Source organism: Cyprinodon tularosa, unplaced genomic scaffold (genome assembly GCF_016077235.1).
Source record: "Cyprinodon tularosa strain WSP-4 unplaced genomic scaffold, ASM1607723v1 ctg272, whole genome shotgun sequence".
Lineage (NCBI taxonomy): Eukaryota > Metazoa > Chordata > Actinopteri > Cyprinodontiformes > Cyprinodontidae > Cyprinodon > Cyprinodon tularosa.
In genome coordinates this window covers 972,408-997,114 of record NW_024038977.1, presented here as the reverse complement: position 1 = coordinate 997,114, position 24,707 = coordinate 972,408, and the positions used below count along the sequence as shown (strand labels likewise).

The 24,707-nt window shown below is 39.5% G+C and overlaps 1 protein-coding gene across 13 annotated transcripts in view; it reads right to left on the bottom strand.

Moving 5' to 3' along the window:
• The window catches only part of neo1a (neogenin 1a), a 241,761-nt gene that overhangs the window by 153,076 nt on the left and 63,978 nt on the right, over positions 1-24,707 (bottom strand). For all 13 annotated transcript variants that reach the window (XM_038289805.1, XM_038289807.1, XM_038289794.1 and 10 more), the window contains exon 2: positions 1,737-2,060. In XM_038289805.1, coding sequence (XP_038145733.1) covers positions 1,737-2,060 — 324 coding nt within the window. The remainder of the gene's footprint in view (positions 1-1,736; positions 2,061-24,707) is intronic.

Sequence of the window (24,707 nt, the reverse complement as noted above, 5' to 3'; positions counted from 1 at the left end):
TCCAATAAAGAAGCCAGAAAAACCCAAATTGTAAAAACTGCAGCTTAAAAATTGTCTTTACATGCAGACAACAGAGTCATTATCCAGCAGATTATTTAGCCTGGGTGCCATTCCGAACTTAGTCCCGCCCACTAAGTTTGAGTTCGGGGAAGTTCGGTCTGGCTCTGCTCCATAGTAGCGCGAGTATTATCGCCCACTGTCAGGCGATCCAATCAAATTGTCAGGGCGGGCTTTATACGATGATGGACAGATGACAAACAGTCACGTAATCAACCACGTGACCAATGCGCGCTTGGGTGACAACAATAATGGCTGCCGCTGGAGAGTTTAGGTGTGTAGATTCCGCTATTAGGTCTGTTCTAGAAGATATCGACAGCAAATTAATTTTAAAAGAGGAACAGAGAAACGCGATCAAGTCTCATATTCTTATTATAGGCGTGCAACTGCACGCTTTGATTTTTGTGGACAACAACTATGCCTCGCTTAACATACGTCACGCACTCCGTTGCTCTTATTGGTTGTAGATTTATCCAATTGAGTGCAGAGGCATTTTTTTTCCTGGTTCGTTCGAAACACGCCCCATAATCACAGCTCTATGGAGCAGACTCATATTCTGCCTAGAATTGAGTCGGACTACGTCAGGCTACAGATTATTATGAATGAAGTGCAAATCAGTTAAGTGTTAGCAGAGATAGACTGATATTCGCCATTACTGGCCAATATTTGCGTTTTTTCCTTCTATCAGTATCAGCCGATGCACGCATGGATGCATTGGCCGATTCATTAGTGCATTCAGCAGTTCCCTGCTTTAGGTATCCATCTTTAACGTTTTGTTTGATTTTAAATGAATCTTTCACTTTTGCTTAATCTGAGACTTGTGTGACACTTATCATTTTGTTATTTTTTATCGTGTCTATAGAGGAATAAAGGCCCAGAAATATTGGCAGCATTAGGTAAAGTGCTGTCAAAATAATCTGTATCGGGCTGAAAATATCCTGAGGGATCAGTCTTTAGTCGCTATGCCTCATAGTCGCAAGGGTTCATGCATTAATGTTCCCTTTATTTGCTGTCCATTGTTATTGTTTTGTTTGATTTGTTAATGAATGTTTATTTTGATTTGTGTAGATTTAGATTCATTTTGGCATTTTTATTGTAGAAATTGAGGAAGTAGAACCAAAAATCAGCCTCCCTCAAATAAGCATGTCGGGGATCGGCTAAACGGATGGAAAAATAATCAGAATAAGCTTTAAAAATCCTATATGAGTTCATTTCTAGATGTTAGGGACTGATGCTTTGATGCATTTATGGAGACAATTCTTATTAACTTGCCTCTACCATCACTATAACCTCAAAGAATGTAAGGTTGATTTTTTTCCTCCTAAATGTGTTTGTGTAAGTCAGAAACTTCCCATGAGAACAGCATTATATGAACCCTTTACAGAATAGGACTGAATAGGATTTGAATGTTTTACCACTGGGCCACTTTGTAGCTACAAAGCTGCATAAAGTTGTTTTCTGCAATAGCATTAGGACTTTTTCCTCCTCAGTGATCTATAATGCTCAGTCAGTATTAGCATGAAACCATCTGATGGTCTGTTTCTGCTCTGATTCACCTCTAATATAAATATAGTGAATTGATAGATGGAGAAAAAGTTTGAGAATTTGATCAGAATTCACGCTGATGAGTTTATATTAGCAAACCTTCCTAAGGCAACCGGATTTCATCACCCCCTTACCTGCTACTTCGAGGCGTGACGTGCGGCTGGAAATGGATCCCAGGTTCTCGATGGTTGCCACGCACTGGTAGGTGCCCTCATCGGGCTTGTTGTGCTTCGAGTGGACGACGTGCGTGAAGAACAGCGAGCCGTCCGGGAGGATGCGCCGCCTCTCGTCTGAAACCAGGCTCATGAAGGTGCCGTCCTTCTTCCACTCGATGCGCGCCGGCGTGTCCTCGTCGCTGTGTGCCGAGCAGTTGAGCAGCGCCGAGTTCCCCCGGATGGCCAGCGTGTCCTGGGGCTCCACCGTGAACCTGAAGGGGACGAAGGGCTGGGCTGCTGAGCCTGGAGGAGAAGAGAGGAAGAGGAGTTTTTAAAAGGACAAAACAGGAAGTAAACATTTCATGAAATAGTGGCTGGATAAAAGGTTGTTCTGATTATTCGCTGGTTGATACCGATTTCTGATTTACTGCAATATCTGACTTCAGAGAAGAGGAAATAGACTAATTATGTTTTTTTTTTTGTTTTACCTCCAAGAACTATCACATAAACACTTTTTAAAAACAAAAGGTTATTTTCTAGAAGTTTTAAAAGGACTCTAAACATAAGAGGTTTTAATTTTTTTTTTTTTTACATTCATTGGATAAAGAAAAACATATACTGAAGTATTTAACTATATTTGACTAATGATCCCAGATCTGAGGTAAATGAGGGAAAGTTGTCTGATCGACTGCTGTATCTCTGCTTAAAATCTTATAATAGCCAATTTAAATTTCCCCAACCTTCCTGCCACTGAATAAGATGTTTAAAAAGCTCCAACATGTCCACTTTATGACAGAACCCCCAAAAAGTAAAGAGCTCCAACTCTAAAAAACTCTTATTTCCAGTCTGAACCAAAACACATTAAAACCCAAAACGTCATCGACTCCAACCGGATATTTTGGAGCGCACTCTGGAAATAAATCAGTATTTCTGGACTCTAAATGATCCGAGCACTCAACCAAATGTTCCCGAAGCAAAACATCATTTTGTTCATTGCATCTTTTAGGCAGTGAAGTCTGTTCCATCCCAGAGCCTCCATGAGGCTTTTTATTATGGAAACCACAAGCCCCAGTGGAATCTGGTAAAAGGAGCTGACAAATTTAACCCAGGCGAGCCTTCCTGGCAAGTTAATGTCACGTCTTGCTTTATTATAAGTACAGAGTAGAGCGACGGGGTAAACACTCTCAAACGTGCTCAAAATTCCCCCCCCCCCCCAGCATAAATGAAAACACCGCACCAAAGCGGATCGCACCAAAGACACAGGAAGTGCAATTCCTTTGCATTTGTCCTCATCCATTATTCAAGTTCTCCCACCCTAAAAGTCCCCCTAAAGTGGTATTGTTTAGATAAATAACACCAATTATCAGTTCTGCAGAGACTGGGTGGAGCTGGGAAAAAAAAAAAAACATTACAAGGTTTATGAAGATATTTTAATAATGCAAAGCATGGAGCGTAATAGGTGGCTCAGTGTTTAAGGCAGTTAAAAATATGCCTTCACTTCTCTAAGAAAATGTCACGTCTCTGAGGGGGAAGAGAAACCAGGAGGAGTGTGAAAGCGATGAGCAATACTAAGGCAATTGTTCGCCTTTCAAACGACTCGTGATCATTTCCCTACATTGAGTCCCCTGGTGTGGGTTCTAGAGAGAGGGGGGGGGGGGGGGGGGGGGGGGATAATGCACAGACCGTTACCGTGACGATATGGTATGAAAGTGGACGGAAAATTATTTTCTTTTTATCACCCACACTTGATCTACAGTTGAATTTCTATTAGAAAAAAGTAAAAAAGGACTTCTATTTTAGCAGCTTAATCTCAGGCTCATATAGATTCTTAAACAGAGATTTCAGGAAGATATTCGGGTTAATTTTGAAGATATAAAAGCCGATAAAAAGCGCTATATATTTTATTTATTTCCCTAAACTTTTGACACCCCCACAACCCTCTACTGTCTCACTGTTACATGCCCCAAATCTGTTCATATTGCTCCATTATATTTATCCAAAGTTAACATGGCTGTCTAACGGAGCATTTTACAGCTGCTGATTCCATTTTCTAGTAGAACATGCTGAATTCCACTTAATTACCAAAAAAAGGTTTAATAACCAAGGATATTACTGTGCCTGATAGGGCTGAGTAAAAAAATCGATTTAATCGATTTTAAATCGATTCCTTTACATTTTTGCAAAATGGATGTGTAGGGTATGAGATCGATTAGTTTTATAGTGACGTGCATGACGTTCACATTCAAATGAGCAGGCGTGTGCAAATGCTGACCCACGACCCAACTGAAGTCTGGAACCATTTTGGATTTAAAACAGCTAAAGATAATGTGTTGGATATGTGAAATTATGCTGACTTCCCACTACATTGATAACGAGTGGCGCCTCGCATCTCGTGCTATGAGATGCGAGGATTATTCAAGCCAGACAGCTGCAAATATAGCCAATAGGTTGAGTGAAGACATTAACAAATGGGGGCTGACCAGCAAACAAAAATAAAATACATAAGCATTTTGAAACACAGTTGAAAAACTTTCATTATTGTAAAAACAGATTGAATCGAAATTAATCAATTTAGAACTCTATGAATCAAAATCGAATGGATTCAGGACTTTGGTGAAATTACCCTGCCCTATTGCCTGATTGGTCATCAAACCCTCCTGAGCTACAGTGTGTTGTTCTGCTTTTCTGCCTCAACAAATCTGACCTTAATAAATAGGTGATTGACAGAACTGTGGAGCTCTTGGTGGTTGCTACAATCATTTGATTCAGGCCTGGTGGAACGGTCACACATTTAAAACGCAGGAAAATGGAACCTGAGGGCCTGAATTTAAGACCTTTTTGTCACTACCCAGTCTGTTCAATCAGCTAATTTGAGCATATGCAAACAGAGATTCATCCAGGTCATCATAAATAATGTAATTATGGTACCAAAAGTACTAATTTCTATCCTTAATTCACTAAAGAATACTAATACAAATATAAAAAAAAAAAATTATGACTTTTTTTGAGACAATTTTGATGCTTGACAGCTTCTCTGACATCATCATTGGTCCGGCAAGATATGATTAAACCATGTTTATCTGCATTTGACTTGTTTCTTTCTTTAGATTACGCACTATATACCACAATGTTAACACAAAAGGAAATCATCAAACTAAAAAAGACTCGATTTATGTTTAAATCCAAAGCCAAAAAAATTAGCTCCTGGAAATAGCGTAGGATCTATTTGCATCTATTTTCTCATGAAATACATTATTGACCTTTAACATATATTTTAGCACGTTTTTCAAGGAGGGAAAAACACTATTTAGGTCTTTTTAACAAGGCGATCTGGATGTATATCTGGTTGCACATGTGGAAATGAGCCGATGGTACGGATCGTGCTACCGGTTTGTATCTGGTATTAAAACCTCTGCTTCACCACATTATCAAGTGGAAGATGAGAGACATCAGAGCCAATGAGCCGAGCTTTTGTAATGAATCTACAGGATAAACAGGTTTACTGGATTAAATGATCATTTCCAACCCTTTTCTGATTTACTGAGAAGCTCCTGCATTAACATTTTACTTTTGCAGGAGAAGCGAAATTTCAGCCAGGGTTACTTTATTAAATCTGTTCATGCAATAAATGTGGATGCAGAGCAGCAAAGATTGTAGTTCAGCACGCCCAGGAGTAGCTCAACATATATTTAGCTGCAGCTCCCTGCAGTAATTGAGCAGTTTTAAATTATAATGAGGCAAGCAGCTGATTCCAGGAGATCAATAGACCCGGAGCAGGCGCTCCTCTGTACACACAGAGCTGGGAATCTATTATAGTGATGGCGAGCCTAGCAGATGGAGATAGACTCTAGCAACAGCGAGAGGGGTTCTTCACTTGTGCAAACCAGAGGGAGGGTGGCATCCTTCATCATCTCTGCTTCATGCTGCGGAGGCTGTGGGTGTGTTAGATGGGAAGAGCCTCTCCGCCCACGCTTGGCTCTTTTTCAGTCTGGAAGGAAACTTAAAGGCCTCCAAGTTTCCTGCAGTACCCCAGTTTCTTACACACTGATCATGTCAAAGTTATATACTTTACCGCACTCTGGTTTACAGAGTTTGTTGTTGAATTATTTTAAATTTTAAAATATTTGCAACATATTTTCAAATGAATTTCACCCCAAATTTCACTGACAGATTAAAGGACGAGTGGCTAAATTAGTTTGAAACTTTCCCAGACTGCATTAAACTGGTGCAACCCGGACCATCCAACCAGAGGGGAAATAACCACCTTTAACTCCCTTTTATACTCATCATAAAACCACCGACTGAGCTTTACCTCGACTTTTGGACGGAAACAGAAAACACTGGACTCCAATTTGCAGACAAAACATCCACTGTCATGAGATCAGGGCAGTAAAACGCAGGAGTGAGGAAAGGATAATGGCAGGCTACCTGCCTTCGCACAACATCCCCATTATCTCCCTCTTAGATCTATTTCCCACAAAAATGTTATCAATTTCACAAACCAGAGACAGAAGGCAAACACGCCGACACACAGGAACCCCAAACTGTGAATGTTGTCAGGAGTGATCGAAGTCCAGATGTCTAAACATGGGAAGTTTAATCAATGATGGACCCACAACTCAAAGACTGAACAAATATTTTGTTGAAATGTTTCATCAGCTGGGAGAAAAAAAAAAAAAAAAAAACACTAAACAGAACCTCCCCAAATATCTCCAGCAGGAAACCAAAGGAAACCTACTCAATAAAATTATGTCTTCTTTTACGCTGCTTCAAATTATTTAGAGAAAAAAAATGTCAAGTTTAGATTTCCCCTCTCTCTTCAACTTTAACCGAACGCAGTTTCATTAAGGCCAGGGGAAGCCTGAGCCTTTGGCTAATATCAAAAGGTTAACTAGCCTGAACTGTCACTAAATGAGCCAGAACGGGCCAACATCACAATGGGAGAGCGGCTCGTCTTTGACTGACAGCATTATTGTGATAGACTTAAGTTAGAGTTCAACTTTTATCTCAATGTGAGGAAAAAAGTTAGGCTTCTGCTACTAACGACGTTCGGAATTGTGGGTCTTGAAAATGTATTTCTAATGAACACCTAGAGAAGAAATGAGTGACAGCTCAAACGGGGCGGAGGCTCACGTACATCTAAAAGCAGAAGGAAAATCAACATCTGCAGCAGAAGACGGAAGAAAACATAAAACCAGTTTAAACTTACAGATATGTGCCGTTCTGGGTGGTAGGAATAAAAACGTACCATCATAATAGATCAACGATACACAAGGGATATACTTTGCACTGGAGAATGAAAACCAAACCCCACATCATTAGTTTCCCTTTTCGTTTAGTCAGTTTTCTTCATAGTAAAGATACATCCATCAGCATGTTAGGTTTTAAAAGTGGTAGAGAGGCACCAGTTAGGGTCACATTGGCAGACGCAAGATTTTCAGTTCAAATATAACCTGCTAAGTCCAGTTTTTTTTCTATCTAAATATAATTTGAGCAGAAGAGGGACAGACCTCTCTCTATACAGCTGCTTAGTCCAACTTATTTTGGAAGTTCTCAAGGTGTGCCCAAGTAAGAAGGTTTATAAAACTCCCTGAGCAGTTATTGGCTCCCCTACCCAGAGGGATATGACCATAACGAAGGAAGGCATTCCACCATCCTTATCCGTCTCCTTTTTATCCTTACAAGTGTTTCCTTCCTAATGGACTGGTCATTCTCCCACAGCAGCGTGTCGCAGTGACCTTGTCGCAGGTATGACGCAGATATTTTTTTATTTATGCCCAATTTTGAAGCGTAGTCTGTGCTGTGTTATTCCATGCCACAACGCAAGACAGACAATCACAAACTAGCTAGGATTGTGGGTGTCAGTGTGTCGGTTGGACGAGCTTCTTCCCCATCTACAACCCCTCATCCAATGCCAGACGACACAGTTTTACTTGTGAGTGTTCCCTAAAGACTGGCCGTGGCGCAGCATGTTTTGGCTTTGGGTGCAAAACAACAGACCGTCGCACAGAGCTAAAAACTTGCATCCTGCACGGTTACGGGGATAGAGTCCGAGGTGTGCCAGGCGTTGTGGACGGCACTACAGCCAGAGTTTCTGCCGTTAGGTACCAAACAGGAAATAAGCATAGTGAAGAGTGGGTGTAGAATTGACCAATCGGAAGCCTCCTTTCTGTCCTCCTGCAACGCCATCTGCAGCACTGTCTGCCGTCTCTACAGCCTTTGAATTGGAGGAGACGCCTCACATCCCAGCTGACTGATGCTACACAAAGACATATGGGATATGATTATAAGCCTTCTTTAGATCCAAAAAAACTCACCTAAACTGGACAAGCTAATTCATAATGACTCCTAAATAAGAGTAAAGATCTAGTTTGCTGCTCCTGGACCTCAATGGAAACAAAACCAGTCTTAATCCGAGGGTTACCAGCCAGTAAGAAGAACAACCTTCTATCCCAGATAGGCAGATTTTTTCAATAATTTACGCTAAAATTAGGCTGCTAAGGATTATTTAATCAATTATGTTTACCTTTTTCTGAATAATATGAAAGGTCACTAATTGGAGATTTATTTATTTAGTTACAGAATCAGATATAGGTAAAAAAAAATACCTACATGAGGAGGTCTGGATGGAGAATATTTATTTATTTTACAGTTTTTGCTTATCTACTTCTTCATAAAAAGGCTTCCTGCAGCAAAACGAATAAATCAGTTGATAGATCTTTTCAAAAATCTATTAATAATCACTTATCCATTTTATTTAAAATGATCTCTGTTAAAAAGGTAGACACTACACTTTTGAACTTCCGTGATATTGTGTAGTCATTTATCAATTTATGTTTTTTTGTTTTTGTTTTTTTTTCTAGGGGGGGACATTGAGCACAGAACAAAAACCTAAACATTATAGAAAAAATGACACCCACCCCCACAAAAAAGATAAAGAGGAGACCAAGAAGTTACACCTGAACCAAAACACAAACATTATCTGATATTCAAAATGAAATAAAAGGAGCATGTTTATATCAAAAGCATACCGGGTTATCTCAAGTTGTGTATATATATATATATATATTTATGTGATGAAATTAGCCCATATATTATAACGTTTGTGTTTTTGGATGCTTATGGAGTACAGTTAATCCGACTAATTGTTTCAGCCGACTATAACACGCAGAATAATGAAGTGCAGCAAATAACCTGATAGAAATGGTAGATCTGAATTAAAAATAAGGAATTTATTATGCATCATAGCCTGTGTACCTAACCTTTATCTACTTTCTCCTGAAGGCTAATCGAAGCGAATCAAAGAGAAAAGATCAGATTTTTCATTTTGACCATATAATCATCCCGTCAATGCCGATTAGAGGGAAAACTTTCCATTTCCAAAGAACAGCGATTCTATGATTAGAGAAAATGGGAGAAAAAAAATGAAATCAGCTCAGTAAATTGCAATAGGTACATCTCTGGCTAACAACAGTACTTTGTTTTACTGCATGGTTGCAGGCTTTATGAGGAGTATTATTAAAGGAGGAAGTAAGGAGTCTGAAACCACATAACAGTGTGAGAGGTCTAATCTATTCAGGCGTGCCGGTGTTGCAGCCGCCCAGTTGTGCTTGAAAAATAGGAACCCCCACACCGAGGCACCAGCGAGAAAATGAGGTTGTCGGTTTGATAAGTATGGGCCGTTACCTGTGTCCCAAATCCACATCTCCCAGCAGCCATGAAAGGTTTGGGAGTACAGAGCATAATGGCTCCAGATATGCTGCCTTGCACTCTCTTTTTCTTTCTCTCGCTTTCTCCTTTCACCACGAGTCGAGCGAGACAGATTGGAAAACTGGGAGCTGTTGGTGGATTTCCCATCTTTAGCCATTTCTTGGTTTGAAAAAAAAGCACCTTTCCCAACACTACATTGCCTTCCATCATTTATTGTGAATTTCTGCAACATGGGACCAGGGAATACCGATCTACTGGAATGGCTGGAATGCTGGGAAAAAAGGAGGTTTCCTCAATCCTTAACAGCCAGGAGCCAAAAAGTCGATCGTTTTTTCTGACATGTAATCTACAAAAAGGATCGATTTCTTCTCCGTTCAGGCCAAGTCTGGATACAGTTTATGATTTCTGCATATTACAAAGCACCCCTCTCAGCTTTGAGTATAATTTCAGAGTAGTGGGTGAGGTTTCCCTCTCCACACAAAGACCCCCTGTTCTCTCCTGTTCTGAGCCTGGCTCAGCAGGAAGCTTCCTCCCTCATCGAGGCGCTGGTTGAGAGCAGCCGTATTGACAGCCCTCCTTAACTCAGCCGCTCTTGACACAGACCAGGCCTCTCTCAGATCCAGCAACAGAGGCCCTTCTGTGGATAGGGAATCCTGGATCTAAAAAAGCAAAACACACAGCAAAAAATTGTTCTCCAAGCTGAAGAAGTGACGCATAATTATATAGGAAGACTTCTTTGCACTCAGTGCTCTATATTACCGATTTATAGCATTGAGGAGATTCCCAAGGCAGCAGACCTGAGCAATGACTCAAAGGGAAAAAAGTCATTAATAGCACATCAAAGATGAATAGAGATAAAAAGAGAGGAGGCTTGCAGGCACTTTGTAATAAAGCTCAGCACTTCATTCGCACAGCTCCTGCCTCTCCTATTTCTATCGCTCCACCATTCGTCCTTCTACCCTCAGCATCAAGGGCTGCTTTAATGACAATAATGAGAATGGCCGTCTGCATCCATCCCCCCCCCCACAATATCCCTCATCTTTCTACCTCTATTCTGTGTCACGTTTTCTGCCAATTATTTCATCCATCTCTCCAAACTCTTTCAAACAGCCAATCAGTCTCTGAAAAAAATAATAGCCCTCTTCCATGGGTCCTATACAGCAGAGACCATGGATTAGCAGACCGGGGTCTGCATCCGGACCCACCTGCTGGCTAATCCGGACCCAACCTGATTTAAAACATTTATAAATTACAGCAACAGTGTCTAAACGTCACTTGCGCAGCTTCTCCTGTTAATATGGTAAAGCCCTCCGGAGCGGCTCCACGTGATACAAATGAGCCAATGAGCTGCTGTCAGTCTGGGTTGCTGCTGCTGCTGCTACTTTCAGACACAGCAGGCAAACCTGGCGATGGGAAAGAAGGAGAAGATGATGAGAAATGGCGTGCTCAAAGATGACCCTGCACTGTTTGAGTATGTTTGCTGTGAAGCAGGATTCCCCACCATGACCATAATATCGATGCACACTCACAAATGAGCACCTTGAAATGTGCTTGAGAAGGTTTAAACCCTTGCAGGGCAGCGTACAGCCCCCTTCTCTCATTAAGCCATAACAAAAACAAACGGTCAGTTCAGGTGTTTCAGAAAAACAAGTGAGTCATGAAATTGTCTATATACTAAACTGAAAGATTGTTGTTCTCTACTTCAAAAACTATTTAGTTTTTAAAATGGAAAAAACTTTTTTTTGTTTAGTATTTTTTTATTTAAAAATTCAATGTATAACATGGATGCATAAGCACCTGCCTTTTTTCAGTGTTAAATTCTGTTTAAAGTAAAGGATTATAATTAAAAATGTCTCTGGACCTTTACTGGTTGATGATTTTCTTTATTTGGACCCTGCTGATTTTTCATTGGTTACCACTGCTGCATGTCTAAAGACAGAATATGTGGTTGGTGTTGATTCATTAAAAATAATTTTTGGTAGGTATTAAAAGAAAAAGGGGACAATATAGAAAGAACATACAAGCATATCTGGGAAATAAGTTTCTTTTCACAATCAGACTAAAAATTCTTGAACAAATTTTAAGTCGGATCTCCAGCAAAAAGCTCTCAGCTGTAGTGTCAATAAACACCCGTCAAGCCTGTAGCTCCTGACTGCGATCAGAAACACAACCCATTCCTTCTGGTTCTGCTCAGCATTTCCCACAGCAGGAGATGAGACATGGAGTAGAAGCCAAGTCATAAAGGAGGAGACAAAGTGACTCGGGAATCAGCTGCAGGCTGCCTGTCCTGAACTGGCACCCAGTCAATTGGCAACATTAGAACAGCAGACTATGCTGTTTTCTTCTTCCGCCTTACTGACAGTGAATGTTTCTAGGTTGTGTTCTCTGCCACCGTGAGACTCTGGAGGTCGACTGACAGGATGACAGGGAGAGCTGGGTCACTGCAAAAATATCAGAGCTGCTTTCACAGAAATGTCAATCCTGTGAATGTGATAAAGAATAGAGAAATAATCCAGCACAGTTTGGTATGAAGCTGCACCATCTTTAGTATCAATGATTATCTCGACCTGTTAGACGCTCCATGAATAAAACGCATCTAAATCATTGATTTTTTGACAATCACTGTTAATAAAATTGTGTCAGCATTGTCAGCGTCAAATAAGCTAGAAATGCTGACCCCGCTATCGCTGTTTTTAAGGGCAGATATCTTATTTTCTGTCAAAAAACAAAGCCCATTTGTGACGTAGAGTACGAACGCCATGAAAGAAACCTTCCAGCTATTTTGATGTATAAAATTTACAATCTAGCTGTTAACCTGTAGGGGTTTATGTTTGTAATAAAGCTACCAGGGAACAGAATATACTGGCCATGCTGAGCATCAGACGCATGTTTGTAAGCAGCTCCAGCTGGGTTTGATAGCAGGGCTGCAACTAATGCTTATTTTAAAACTTGATTAATCTGTCAATTATGTTTTTGATTAATAAATGGAAAGCCAAAGGTTCCTTGAAGAAATTTTACTAAATTAAACCAGGTGAAACTCAAACTTTTCCACTTAAGATGAAAAAGATTTTCATCTTAAATGCAAAATGTTTTTTTATATATATATATATATATATATATATATATATACTATTTATTTATTTTTTTACAATTTTGGTATAAGTGCTGCTCAAGGGTGTGTTGCTCTGTCAGCTTAAGACAAGTTTTAGAGTTTCTACACTCCGGTTAAGAATGAATCTAGTAATAAATTAGTTGACGATTATTTCAATTATTAAATTAATTCTATAAATTTTTTTAGCCCTATTTGATAATGACTAAACTCCGCCCAGCTGTTATCGATGAGAAGCTGCAAGCTAAGAGAAAAGCATCCAATGGATGTTTGAAACTTTCTTGTAATTGAAAATTGAAGCATTTTCACTTCTAGTCCACTGTAGAATACTGCAGCGTTAACTATTAACCTTCATTATATAACTTTATAATACTGTTCCATGGGATGTAGGATATTAAATAAGGAGGTTTATCTAAACTCAGTGCGGGTAGGGGGGAAGTTGGGTGTTCCAGTTGCACAACCAGACATAGAACCACTGATTCTGCCAGAGTGTTGAAACTTTACAACTTATCCCAAGTCACTTTCATCAAAGCGAAAATCTTGCGAAAGATCTTGCTGATGCAGACTTTTATGTTTATTGCAGTAATCCTGACGGGACAAAAGGTTCTTATAGATTTACGGGGCAGTTTTCTAAAGTCTGCGGTTATTTCCCAGTGATAACGCTCTGAGACAGAACAGGGTAAACCCAATAATGTTTATAACAGTCTATGATATGTATATTTATTTATAATCTAAGCCCTTCTTTTCAAATATAGAGATTATGATAATAAAAAAACATGAGCTGTAAAGGGGCTTAAACTAAGATGGTTCAAAATATGAGGAAAATGTTAAACAAATCTTAATTGTTTTGCACTTTCCTTCGAAAAACGTAATCAAACAGACAAGGATAAAAAATTTTTTTCCTAAATGAACATTTATAAACTAGTAATCTGGATTGACTCCAGTAAATGCAGTGGAAATAGAGGCAAATAATGGCACTGATCAACTCCACTTGATCCAGAAAAGGCTAAAAGAGTTAAAGATGGGATTCATGCTGAGGAGACATAGTGCAGACAGGGAACGCTCTCTAACCTCATCTGGTTTTGATAATTAACCCCCCAATCTTATCTTGCTCCCCCATGTGTTGAAGACAAAGGATCGGCCCACTGAGACCACAGCAACAGAGACTGTGAGATCTGCTGCAGTTATGGTGTGAGACTACGGAGCAAAAGTAAAAAAAGAAACCCTCACAGTGGATAATTGGAAAAAAGTCATAAGACTCTGTATGTTTCTCCAGTTAGACAGCGACCGAAAGGAGAATTGGGTTTAAAGGTTAAAACCAATGCCTGCTGTCACGGTGTGAGAATGGGGTTAACCTTTTGTAAGCGTGGGCTATAATCCCCACCGTAGCTGCAGGTGACAGCCTGCGCTGTTTTTATGCTAAATTCTCTTTAAAAAGCTTCTCTTTGGAAATGAAAAAAGGGAGATGTTTCAACCTACAACATATAAATCCCAACATCATGTGCATAAAATGGAAAATGATGTAAAAGAGCACAGCTGAGTAGTTTTTAAGTAAAAAGTAAAAGCTAAAGTTTGCTCTAAATCGTGGCGTTTTGGAAGTTTTTCACCTTCCATTTGCGGAGCTATCTGATCAGGCCCTAAACTCAGCAGGCGGCAGGTACACATGAAAATAGTAGAGTTTCTCCTTTCCTCCGTGAACAACTACAGCATGAGATGGTTATCTGAGACAGGAAAGAACATTCATCATACCACCCAGCAGCTTCGCTTCTGCTCCACTAACCCCGATGCCAAAGAAAATCATAAGACTGTAACGAGATATCATATAGATTTTTAAACGAAACACAATATTGCTTTCTCTCCCTCCCTCTCTCGTTTCTTTTTTGACCATCATACTCGTTCACGTAAACATATATACACACGGAGGAAAGGAAATCAATACAATCCTCTATGCCTGGCACAGTCAAACACCCAGCAATTTATCAGCATTGGATTTCAAAGCCTTCTCCTTCGCCCATTTCGACCTTCACTGCTCTGACTGTTCTTTATTCAAATCGGGGTTCCCACATATTTTCAGGTCTAAATTCCAGACTGAAATTAGAAGAGTTGTAAGTCTACTTCTGAACGAAAATAGGTCAAATGCAGTATTATCACAAACATGCTGAATATTTAGTTTAAATGTTGAGAGTCTGTTGTAAATAAAATAATCATAAACTCCTCCATCAGTGAGCAGGTTGATGGGTGAACAAACAAACTAATATATGACAGAGAGACGCATGGATGGATAGGAGAATGGCAGAATGATTGGACTAATGAACAGCTGAATGAATGATGGGCATAAAGGATGGAAAGTCGAGCAAACAGAGAGAAAAAATGTGAGTGGAGAGACGGACATATGTGATACCTACTCAACCACACAGTTTCATCTGTGAATACTAACATTTCTCCTCCTCTTTTCTTTTTCTTGCATTATCCAGCCCTCAAAACTTTTCCAGAAAGCATAGAGAGAAAAGTCAAAAGAAGAAAGGCATTGCTTGAAGCACAGCTACCCGCAGAGGTTTAACTGTTTGTTCGGTCGGATGAGTCCGAGATAAAAGTGCAGTTCGCGTCAGACGAGTCTGCTAGAGGTCGCATCAAGCTGCAGCTTTTCTTCATCAGCAGTCTTTGGTTACCGACTCCTTTGAGCGGTCAAGTGTGACCAATCGGAGCCTGATAAGCTTCGTGCCAATTACCGGTCCAAAAAACAAACAAGCTCAAAACAATTACAAAGAATCTTAACCTTCTATCCACGTTTAGATAGGAATCATCATGTGACTATAAACTAATTACACTAAAGCTGAGTCACAGTCTTTGCTTTCAAACTCTTAGTAAACAAGTAAAGTGAACAACTGGCCAATTAGTGGCACAACAAAGGATGAAGGGGTTTAAAGGACGCAAAGGATTTAAAGGGATTTCTTGGTGACCACTTTGTGTTTTTAAAAAGAGAACCTTTTCATCTTCAAATAAAATTCACTAAATTTAAAAAAAAAAAAAAACATGCACAAATAGGCAGAATGTTTATGGCACCCATGCTGGATTTTTTTTACATTTTGCTCCTCTTCTCAGGGTTAGTTTCTTGTGGCATGAAAGCGCCGTTAGTGGGCTGTGGATAAAAGAAAAGCCGGTCGCTATGTGTTCACTGCAAACCAGAGGAAACCGTTTAAAAGCGCAGGATGAGAAAGACTTCAAGTCTGCTCAGGGAGGGAGAGTAAATTACTGATTTATCTTTTTAACCGGATAGCACTCTCCAAAGTTTTATATATATATATATATATAGGCCTAAAATAACTCCATAAAAAAGCGAGTGCAGCCTGGAGAAGACAGGTCAACTGGGCAGCCAGCACAGTAATGATGCTGCTGTTAGGTGTGGTCACAGAGGTTAAGTGTCGGCACCAGGGGCATTGTTAAATCACAAAATGAAGAGGCTAAGTGGAAGCTAAAGTCTTAGAGTAGTCATCGTGGTCAAACAGAAGACACTTTAAACTCCAGAAGCCATATTTCTTCAGAGGTGAACCACAGGAACATTCAACACCGAAGATGAGAACTTTCATGCCTGCAGACCTGCACAGGGAGAATTCCTATTTTCAACATGACCACGAATGTAACTATTAAGTTAGTGAATACTATAGCAATGGAATCCATGAGAAAAAGATCCAGTCTTAGTTTGGATAAACAGTTCAGCTCAAAATGATTCATACTAGGGGAAGATTAAGCCATGAATAAAAAAACGAGTTAGTTTATGATGAGGAAATATGCACAATAACGATCAAAGCTGGAAGACTTGTTCACTTAAAAGGCAACGGGTAGGAATGTTCCTCAATAATTAATACAAAGATATCTGACGTCATTAAAAGCAATATAACCCAGTTTTTAATTGGTTCTCAGCGTTCTGCATGCTTCCTCTGTCATTTCTGTGAATTATTTTGTGAATTATTTCTGATGTTACGTTGGAAGGCCTCTTTACCATCACCCTAATATTTCCTCTCTTTTAGAGATTGTCCATCAGATTTAACTGAGTAAACCAAGCATTATATTACTTCAATGAAGAAAAAAAGTATGATTGGAATTAGGGGTGGGTATTGCCAAAGAAGTCACGATTCGATTCGAATCACGATTCACAGGCCACGATGCGATTCTATCACGATGCATCACGATACTTGAATTATTGCGATGCATTGCAATATTTTTTCCTCCATGTTTTGTTTTTGAATGACTCGGCACAGTATCCCACAGCCGGAAATGCTTGTGACACAAGGCAGCGTGCGTCAACACATTTGCAGCGACATCGACTGGACTGGAAGTTGTATTACACTTGTTTTTGGCTGATGTTCGCCAACCATTCATGCAATTTTATTTATTCATTTTTTAAAATTAATAATCGATTCTTGGCATCAAGAATCGATGCAGTAGATCACGAAAATTAGAATCACGATGCATCATCATCACGATTATTTTGCACACCCCTAATTGGAATCCAAACCTGTCAGGAATATGTATAATATTTTTTATATATGTGTTTGCTAACAAATGGTCTGCATGGTGCACCACTAAGTTAAGTTGGCCCTAAATTAATCAAACTATTAGATTTAGGATCAGAGGAACAGTTACTCTGGACAAATCAAAATCCCCTCATTAATAGGGCTGGGTAAAAAAAACGATTTAATCGATTTTGAATCGATTCCTTTACATTTTTGCCAAATCAATGTCTAGGGAATGAGATCGATTAGATTTATAGCGACGCGCGTGACGTTCACATTCAACTGAGCAGGAAAGATCGCTTAAAATACTTCACGACAGACAGCTGCAAATATAGCCAATAGGTTGACTGAAGACATTAACAAATGGGGGCTGAACAGCAAACACCCTGTAGTTGTTACAGACAACGCTGCAAATATGGTTTGTGCAGTGAAGATAATGCAGCTCATGCATGTCTGCTGTGTCCCCACTGTGTCACGTCTTCTTGCTGGAGTGAGGCTTCACTTTTTCACTTTTCACAAACAAGTTTGCACTTTTGAGACAGTTTTGTTCACATCTCAAGTTTAAACTGTCTGTATTTTTGAAACACAGTTGAACCACTTTCATGATTGTAAAAACAGATCAAATCGAAATAATTCGATTTAGAACTGTATTAATCAAACTCAAATCAATTCAGGACCGTAAATACCCAGCCTTACTCATTAATACTGAAAAATCACACATTTTTCAAGTGCATTCTCACAATTTATAAAGGTTTATATATTTTGTTAATCTGTTCATGTGATCCTTAAAGTTGGATCAGATAGTAACATATATTTTCTGTTGAGCTAATCATTATTAACTCTTTTTAGCAAAGCCTTTTTTTCCCTAAATATTATTTAAACTGGTTATAAGTAAATAAATTACTGTCATGGCTACAACGAGATCCTTTTGAATTTAACACGTGAGTAAGGTCAAAGTTACTTCCACCCACTGAAATAGTGTAGGCGTTTTTTTCTCCCATCACCTATAGATTAAAACATACATTTATAGATGCCGGGGAATATTCGTGATTTAAAACATAAAAGGACAAAAACTCTAAATCTCTTCTTTATAAAAAATAACAATATCTGTAGATGGGTTGTTACAGAATGGAGGATTAAAAGCAGAAGGCAAAAAATATATATATTTCAGAGCTGTGTGGTATGTATGCTGTTGCCATATCTTCTGGTGAAGGTATAGCAACAGCAATAGAGTTTAGAAGAAGCAGAAAAACGACAGAAGGCATATAGGTTATAGCTGAATAGGGTTTATTGCTTAGAAAGGTTTCTCATTGAGTGAAACGACCTGGTAGTATCTCAATCGCTAAGATAAGAGCGGGTCCAATTCTCTTAAAGGCAGGTGCTTCAGGAGCTTCTTTTTATCTCTCTTGGAAAAAGATACTCTCCATTAAGTCATTCACAGAGCGAGATTATTGTCCCACAATTCATTTAGGCAGAAATATTCAAGAGGATTGTTGTTAATTTCCACCTGTGAACTCAAAATGGTGCCAACATGTTTAAATATGACCGCAAACAACAGCAGGTCAGGTGTTTTTTAGTGCAAATTTGTTTTTCATGTATTCAAAATGAAGTCTGGCAAAATGTCCCTAAGGTGATAAAAAAAAGGCAACTCCTCAATCTAAAATCAGAAACCCGTTATGTTCCTTGAATTTATGCTCTGCAGTGTTGATCCTGGGGGTGCAGCCTTCTGTGTGCTGATATCAGCATGTTATCCTATTGGCTGACTCTAACCCTGATATAAAAGGCATCGTCGTAGCGACAAAGCGGGGGTTACAACAACACCAGCAGGTCACAGGCGCCCAAAGCATGCATGAGTCTGCAGCAGGAGATGCTGAAGTGAAAATATTGGTGTCTTTTAAAGTTTCAGAAACAGATAAACTAACATCAGTAATGAGAGAACATTTGGAAGTAGGTGTATGTGGAAAAAAAATATCTGCAAATACAGTTACAAATTATCGTCCAAAATTCCAGTATCATTTATCCCTACTTTAGATGTTAAAGAGCTTTTTGAGCCTTATAACTCTTACAAATCTTATTTTGAAGTAAAAAAGGAAGTAGCTCCTGAGTTGTTCTGCTATGTGGATGGAGCAAACTAAAGGTCCTATCATCTCAATCTTCATCGCCATGCAGCGGATCAAAATATCTCGCCTCTTTAGCCCGTCCAACAACGATCTCGACGACTCCCCATTATTAAGACATGGACCTGTTTTTTCGGTTCAATTTGCATGTTTTCTAAGGCATAACAAGGCTTTTGTTTGGGCCACTCTATAAAAGACATTTTGAATTGAGAAAACTTCCTGGATGGGAAGCGAAATGTTTTCAGCCTTGGAAAACAAAGTCCAGTGTTTTTTTTTCTTTTTCCTTTTTTTTGAATTTTCCAGCTCAGCTAACTTTTAGAGTATTCCATTAAAATTTGCTGCTTGTAAATGGCCCTTTTTAATACCTTCTTCTATAAGGCTCCAAACGGACCAGAACATGCTCCATCACTATTTGGGTAAGGGGTGTGTCCCTGAAAACACACCCACCGGCACTGAAATAGGAAAAACTTCCCAAAGTGACTGAGCATGTTCTGGTATACTAAGAAAATGGAAGCAACTTGGTAAAACGGTAAGGAGCAGACATTATTTTTTCTTGGTGGATGATGAGGAAAAACATCGAACTGGAAGGATCAATCAATAAGGCTTCTAAACTGAAATGCTGAAACCAAATGCTTGGGTTTATTGGAGCTCCCAACACCTTCAAATGTCTTGGGGAGCTTTTCAGCTACATTACATGGTTTAAAAAAAATGTAAACCACATTTGGTGATCTTCAGGAAATCTTATTAAACCAAAAAGCTTTTAGGTTGTCTTCTTTCAATATAATATATTGAATTTGATTGCTATTTATATTAGGGACCTGATTCAATATCAAGCAAAAAAACTAGTTTTGAAATAAATTTGCATGCATCTAAAATCACTGATCTAAACATGCCGATAGTTCATGCAGCCGATCGGTACATAAACGGGTCAGTTGATCTCATACATTAATGTTGTTACCCATCGATCACTGTTTGAGTAACATGACTTCATCGAGCCTTTTCTATTATGTCACACTACAAAATATGGTATTAGTCAATAATCAAAGCTGTAATATTGGTATTGTATCGGAAATAGAAAATATATTGAGACTCTGCTGATTTATTATTTTCACATCTAAAATAATTCAGTTGTTCTGAGATTTAGGATTATTTGACACTAAACATTGTTTCTCCAGAATGCAGTGTGTGATTAAATAAAGCTTTTACTCTGACTGGAAAAAAAGATTTAACCAATTTCACAAATTAATTTAAAAAATGATGATTGCTAGTTTGCTCAGAAATATTTTCAAACCTCGTCTCTTTTTGGGAAACCAAATTCTTGCTGAAGGTATCTTTGCATAGCAGTAAAACGGTTGTTAACACCATGTGCAGTTTCATTTTAATTTCCATTTCTGAAGAAAAAACCCCAATTACCAATAGAATATCATTATTATTCTAAAGACCTTAAGGGGATCATTTAGGAACTATTTTTGGAACCTTCATTGTATTGTAAATATATACCTACGTTTCTTTGTTTGCACCTTTATTCCTCTGCAGCCAGAACTTTTCTTTCACACTCCACCCTAAAAGCCAGTGCCAGTCTCTGAGGGTGGACTACAACATAAAGGGCTTGGAGGAGGCTGTGGCAGTAGGGGCACAATGTGAGGTGAAGTGTAGCATAAATATTAGCCATCAGGAAGCCATCACATCGCTACAACAGTGCTGGTCACAGCGGCTGAGTTTCTGAATAATACATGCTTATGACCTGTTTTGCTACCAATTTCACACTGCAGCCCTGAAGGGCCTTTCTCTCCTTTTTTCCTGCCCAACAGAGGCTGAACACTCATTACAGAGTGAGCTTATCTCTGCGCTCAGTCCTCTCTGCCCAGACAGCAGGAGTTTCCCAGGCTGTTGTGGATGCTAATGTGGATCGCATTACAGGTGCGGAAGAGGGGCAGTGAAGTGGCAACAAGACAGTCTACTGTTCTTTTGGGTTGGCCAGCGGAGAAATCAGGAAAATAAAACCTCGAGGATGCATCGGTGTGAATGTCTCACTATGAATGCAAGGCAGACGAGCGGGAGAACATGGAAGCTTATTTGTTTACAAAGGAAATTATGGCTCCATGGCCTCAATCAGTCTGCTTTAGATCAGAGCTGAATGAAAAGAAGGGATGGTTTCCCAGCAGCTACAAAAGCCCAGCTAGACTCAAATCACAGCAGGAATCTTTTTCAATGTCAGTTCAGTTTGGTGACAACATGGCGGAATGCTCCATGCATATTTATTAAAGATAGCACGCCATGCATATTCACAGAAAAATGTGTCACACATTTCGATTTTAGATTCAAAGGTGCTACGGCGGCGGATAAAAATGCTATTTTGTAAAGGTTAATGATCATATTAGACAAATGGGTCCTTCTCTATATGATTAAGCACTTTTAAAATGAGTAAAACATTTTAAAAAAGTTGTTAAGATTCAACCTTTTTGCTACAGATCTGTCCCTGAGCTCTCAAAGCTCTTGAAACTTGGAGCTATTTGCCATCTAGAAAATACACACCAGAGACATGGTTTATGATGCAACACCACTAACAATTTTAATATATGTTAAAGACAGCTAAAAATGCCAGAGCTGTAATTGCTTTTCTTCTCATTTGAATAAAATAAAATCCTATTTGACGGCAGCTGCGTTTTGCTGTTTGGTTTTATGGGTCCCAATGCAAAAACCAAAACAAAATAAACCAATCAGGCTTTAACAGGTTTTTAGGTTTCATTTTCAGTCTGAGCTACAAGTGTCACAACCTATCAGTAAATTGATGTGCAAAAACTACCATTTAATTTAACAACTTTAGGTTTTTTAATTGCTCAGCACTGCTGGGTTCTTGGTTGGGGGTAGTGCATGGTTGTAACCACAGAAAATGATCCCTCACTAACCTTTATCAGAGCAAAGAGTTTTGAATCACATGCTGATTTTGTTGGCATGTTTTCTTTTAATAAACAGAAAAGAGAAAAATCTCATTATTTCAGGTTTCCACCTGCTGATCAAAGGAAAAATTGATGCCTTAGATCAGAGCAAAGCTAACAAAACCATGTCAAATAACAGCAAACACATCATTCAACAAGGATATCTATCAAAAATATCTAACTTGGTGGAAATATTTGACAAACATTTTATTGTAAACTGGATATTTTTTTTATCATTTAGTTAGAAATCCAAAAAAAATAAAAATAATTTTGTTAATAAAGCTTTTAAATATAGGGTAACCACAATTGATAAATCAGGGTCTAATACATTACTGGTGAGGCTTTTCCTTAAGGGTCTGACCAGATACCAGCTTTGACCACTTTAGTGGTTTATTGTTAACTTTGCAGATTCTTTGATAGAAGCAGTGGCTTTAAATCCAACTGGAAATACAGAAATAAAAAGATTTTCTGTATTTCTCCATGGAAAGAGCAGAACATTTAATAAGACAAAGTAAAGTACATGTTTTTGGCAGCAAATGATAGGTGTTCATAGCTTTAATATATATTATCAAAAAGAAACAACAATAAAATCTGATTTTTTTAAGGTATCTGAGCTGAAAATCAGTGGATTTCAAGTGTAGACTGATTGATTGGTGCATTTACGAGCAGAATAAAGAACAAACTAAAGCACTTAGTGATATGAGCTGATAATTAGCCTCATGCTGCCTTTAAAGGAAAAAAGAAAGCTTTTGTATATACTCCTGTTTGGGAGATCAGTGGGTAATTTTTCATGCAGTGGGATAAACTCCAACTGCAGCAGATTAAGATGCATATTCAGTCTAACAACAGCACACTGGTTTTAGCTGATCCTCTGTTTGTGTTTTAGGAGTTTCTAAATGAAAATAACAGGATGGAAGACCTCCCCTGCACTGGCTCATTTGTCTGCTGTAATTACAACATATAATCAGAATCAATTTGGCGGGGCGAGGCTCACAAAGGAGGCCTATCGGAGCAGTGGCTGCGACATCTCAGTCCTATGTGGTGGTAGAGGTAGATGAATCCTATTTCCTGCACACTGATGGACTCTATCGGGGCTCTATTGTCTTGTTCGATCGCATGCATGTGCGCTGGTGCGTGTACAGCGCAGGAGACGGAGCCAATCAAAGGGAGACACCCCGCCTTTTCTCCGTGTCTGTCGACATCTATTTGCAGCTCTCAAAATAAAAACACAGGAAGCAGAGAGCACTTGACACAGACTTGTCCTTTTGCAGATTTGATCAGAGTGAAGCTGAAATTCTCTCTTATCTGTTAGGCGAAGCATGTAAACTGTCAACTACCAAGCGCTGTGAGTGTGTGTGCAGGCATGTACTGTACGTCATACGCAGACGTAACCCTTCACAGAGCAATCTAAATCGAGTTACCCTGCCATCCGCCCATTGCTCTTCTACAAGAAACTGATGATCAATAAGGGTTAGACCAAGTTTCATCGCTGCAGACCCCACGTTCTGCCCCACTTAAGCTCAGTTACTAATATTATGAGTGAGGCTGGTATCAAAAGACCATTAATAAAAGATGAGAGGATTATATATTTAATATGCTACATACCGCTCGTATGATATAGCAGTCGTATATAATTCAGCGTTACGTGTTAGACAGAGGCCTGCGGACTGCTGAAGCAACACTTCTTTGCGACGTTGAGGCTCGTCCCCGGCAGCCTTCTGCCAAATGAAAAATGCACACAACTTGTCTGAGAACAGCCTCTGAAGTTATGATGAATTGTGCACATGGTGCTTGAGGCAGAGCAGACAAATGAAGACCCGTTGCTCCTGAAACAACAGGTGCTTCTCACTGATCTTCTGCTTCCCTTCCTCATTTATAACGAGCTGTGTCTCTTTAAGCCGAGTGCGTCTGCATAAGCACATCTGAGTGTCAGCAGCTGATGAGCGGTAATGATTTGTGTGCCCCCCCCTGCACCCCTGAGGGTTTCATGCCCACCCAAACAAGGATGCAGCAGTAACATGGGGGTCTCTCTTTGGCCCTAACTATAAAGTCTCCAGTGGGGGAGTGCTTCCCCACCCCCCAACATGAGTCAGATAGGAGCACGCTGTGAATGTTTAAATGTACAAGTAGCTGTTTGAGCCAGTTAATCCCTGTATTAATGTGTGCATGAGCAGATCACAGAAAGATAGAGGTCGACAAAGATGATCTGAAGCTTCACAATAGCTGAAAATTAACAGTAAACTTTAAGATGCTCCGTTTAGAGCCAGAATTGGGTGATATCTAGAGGCCGGTGTAGGTACCAGATCTGCTCGGGGCCCTGCCCCTTTCTTATGACATCATTATTTGGCAACTCTACTCGGACAAACAGTATTGCCCAGGTGTCTTAAGGATCTAACCTCTTTTGGAGTCTCAACATGGCTGGAAGTAGAAAACAATCATTGTCAGTCTTGACGTCCCCGCCCCTCCGCAGACACTCTGCTGCACCTCTCCCAAATTGTAGATGACCGCAGACGGTGCCGCAAACAGGAGGCCGGCTTGTTTTGTTTTTATGACAGCAATTG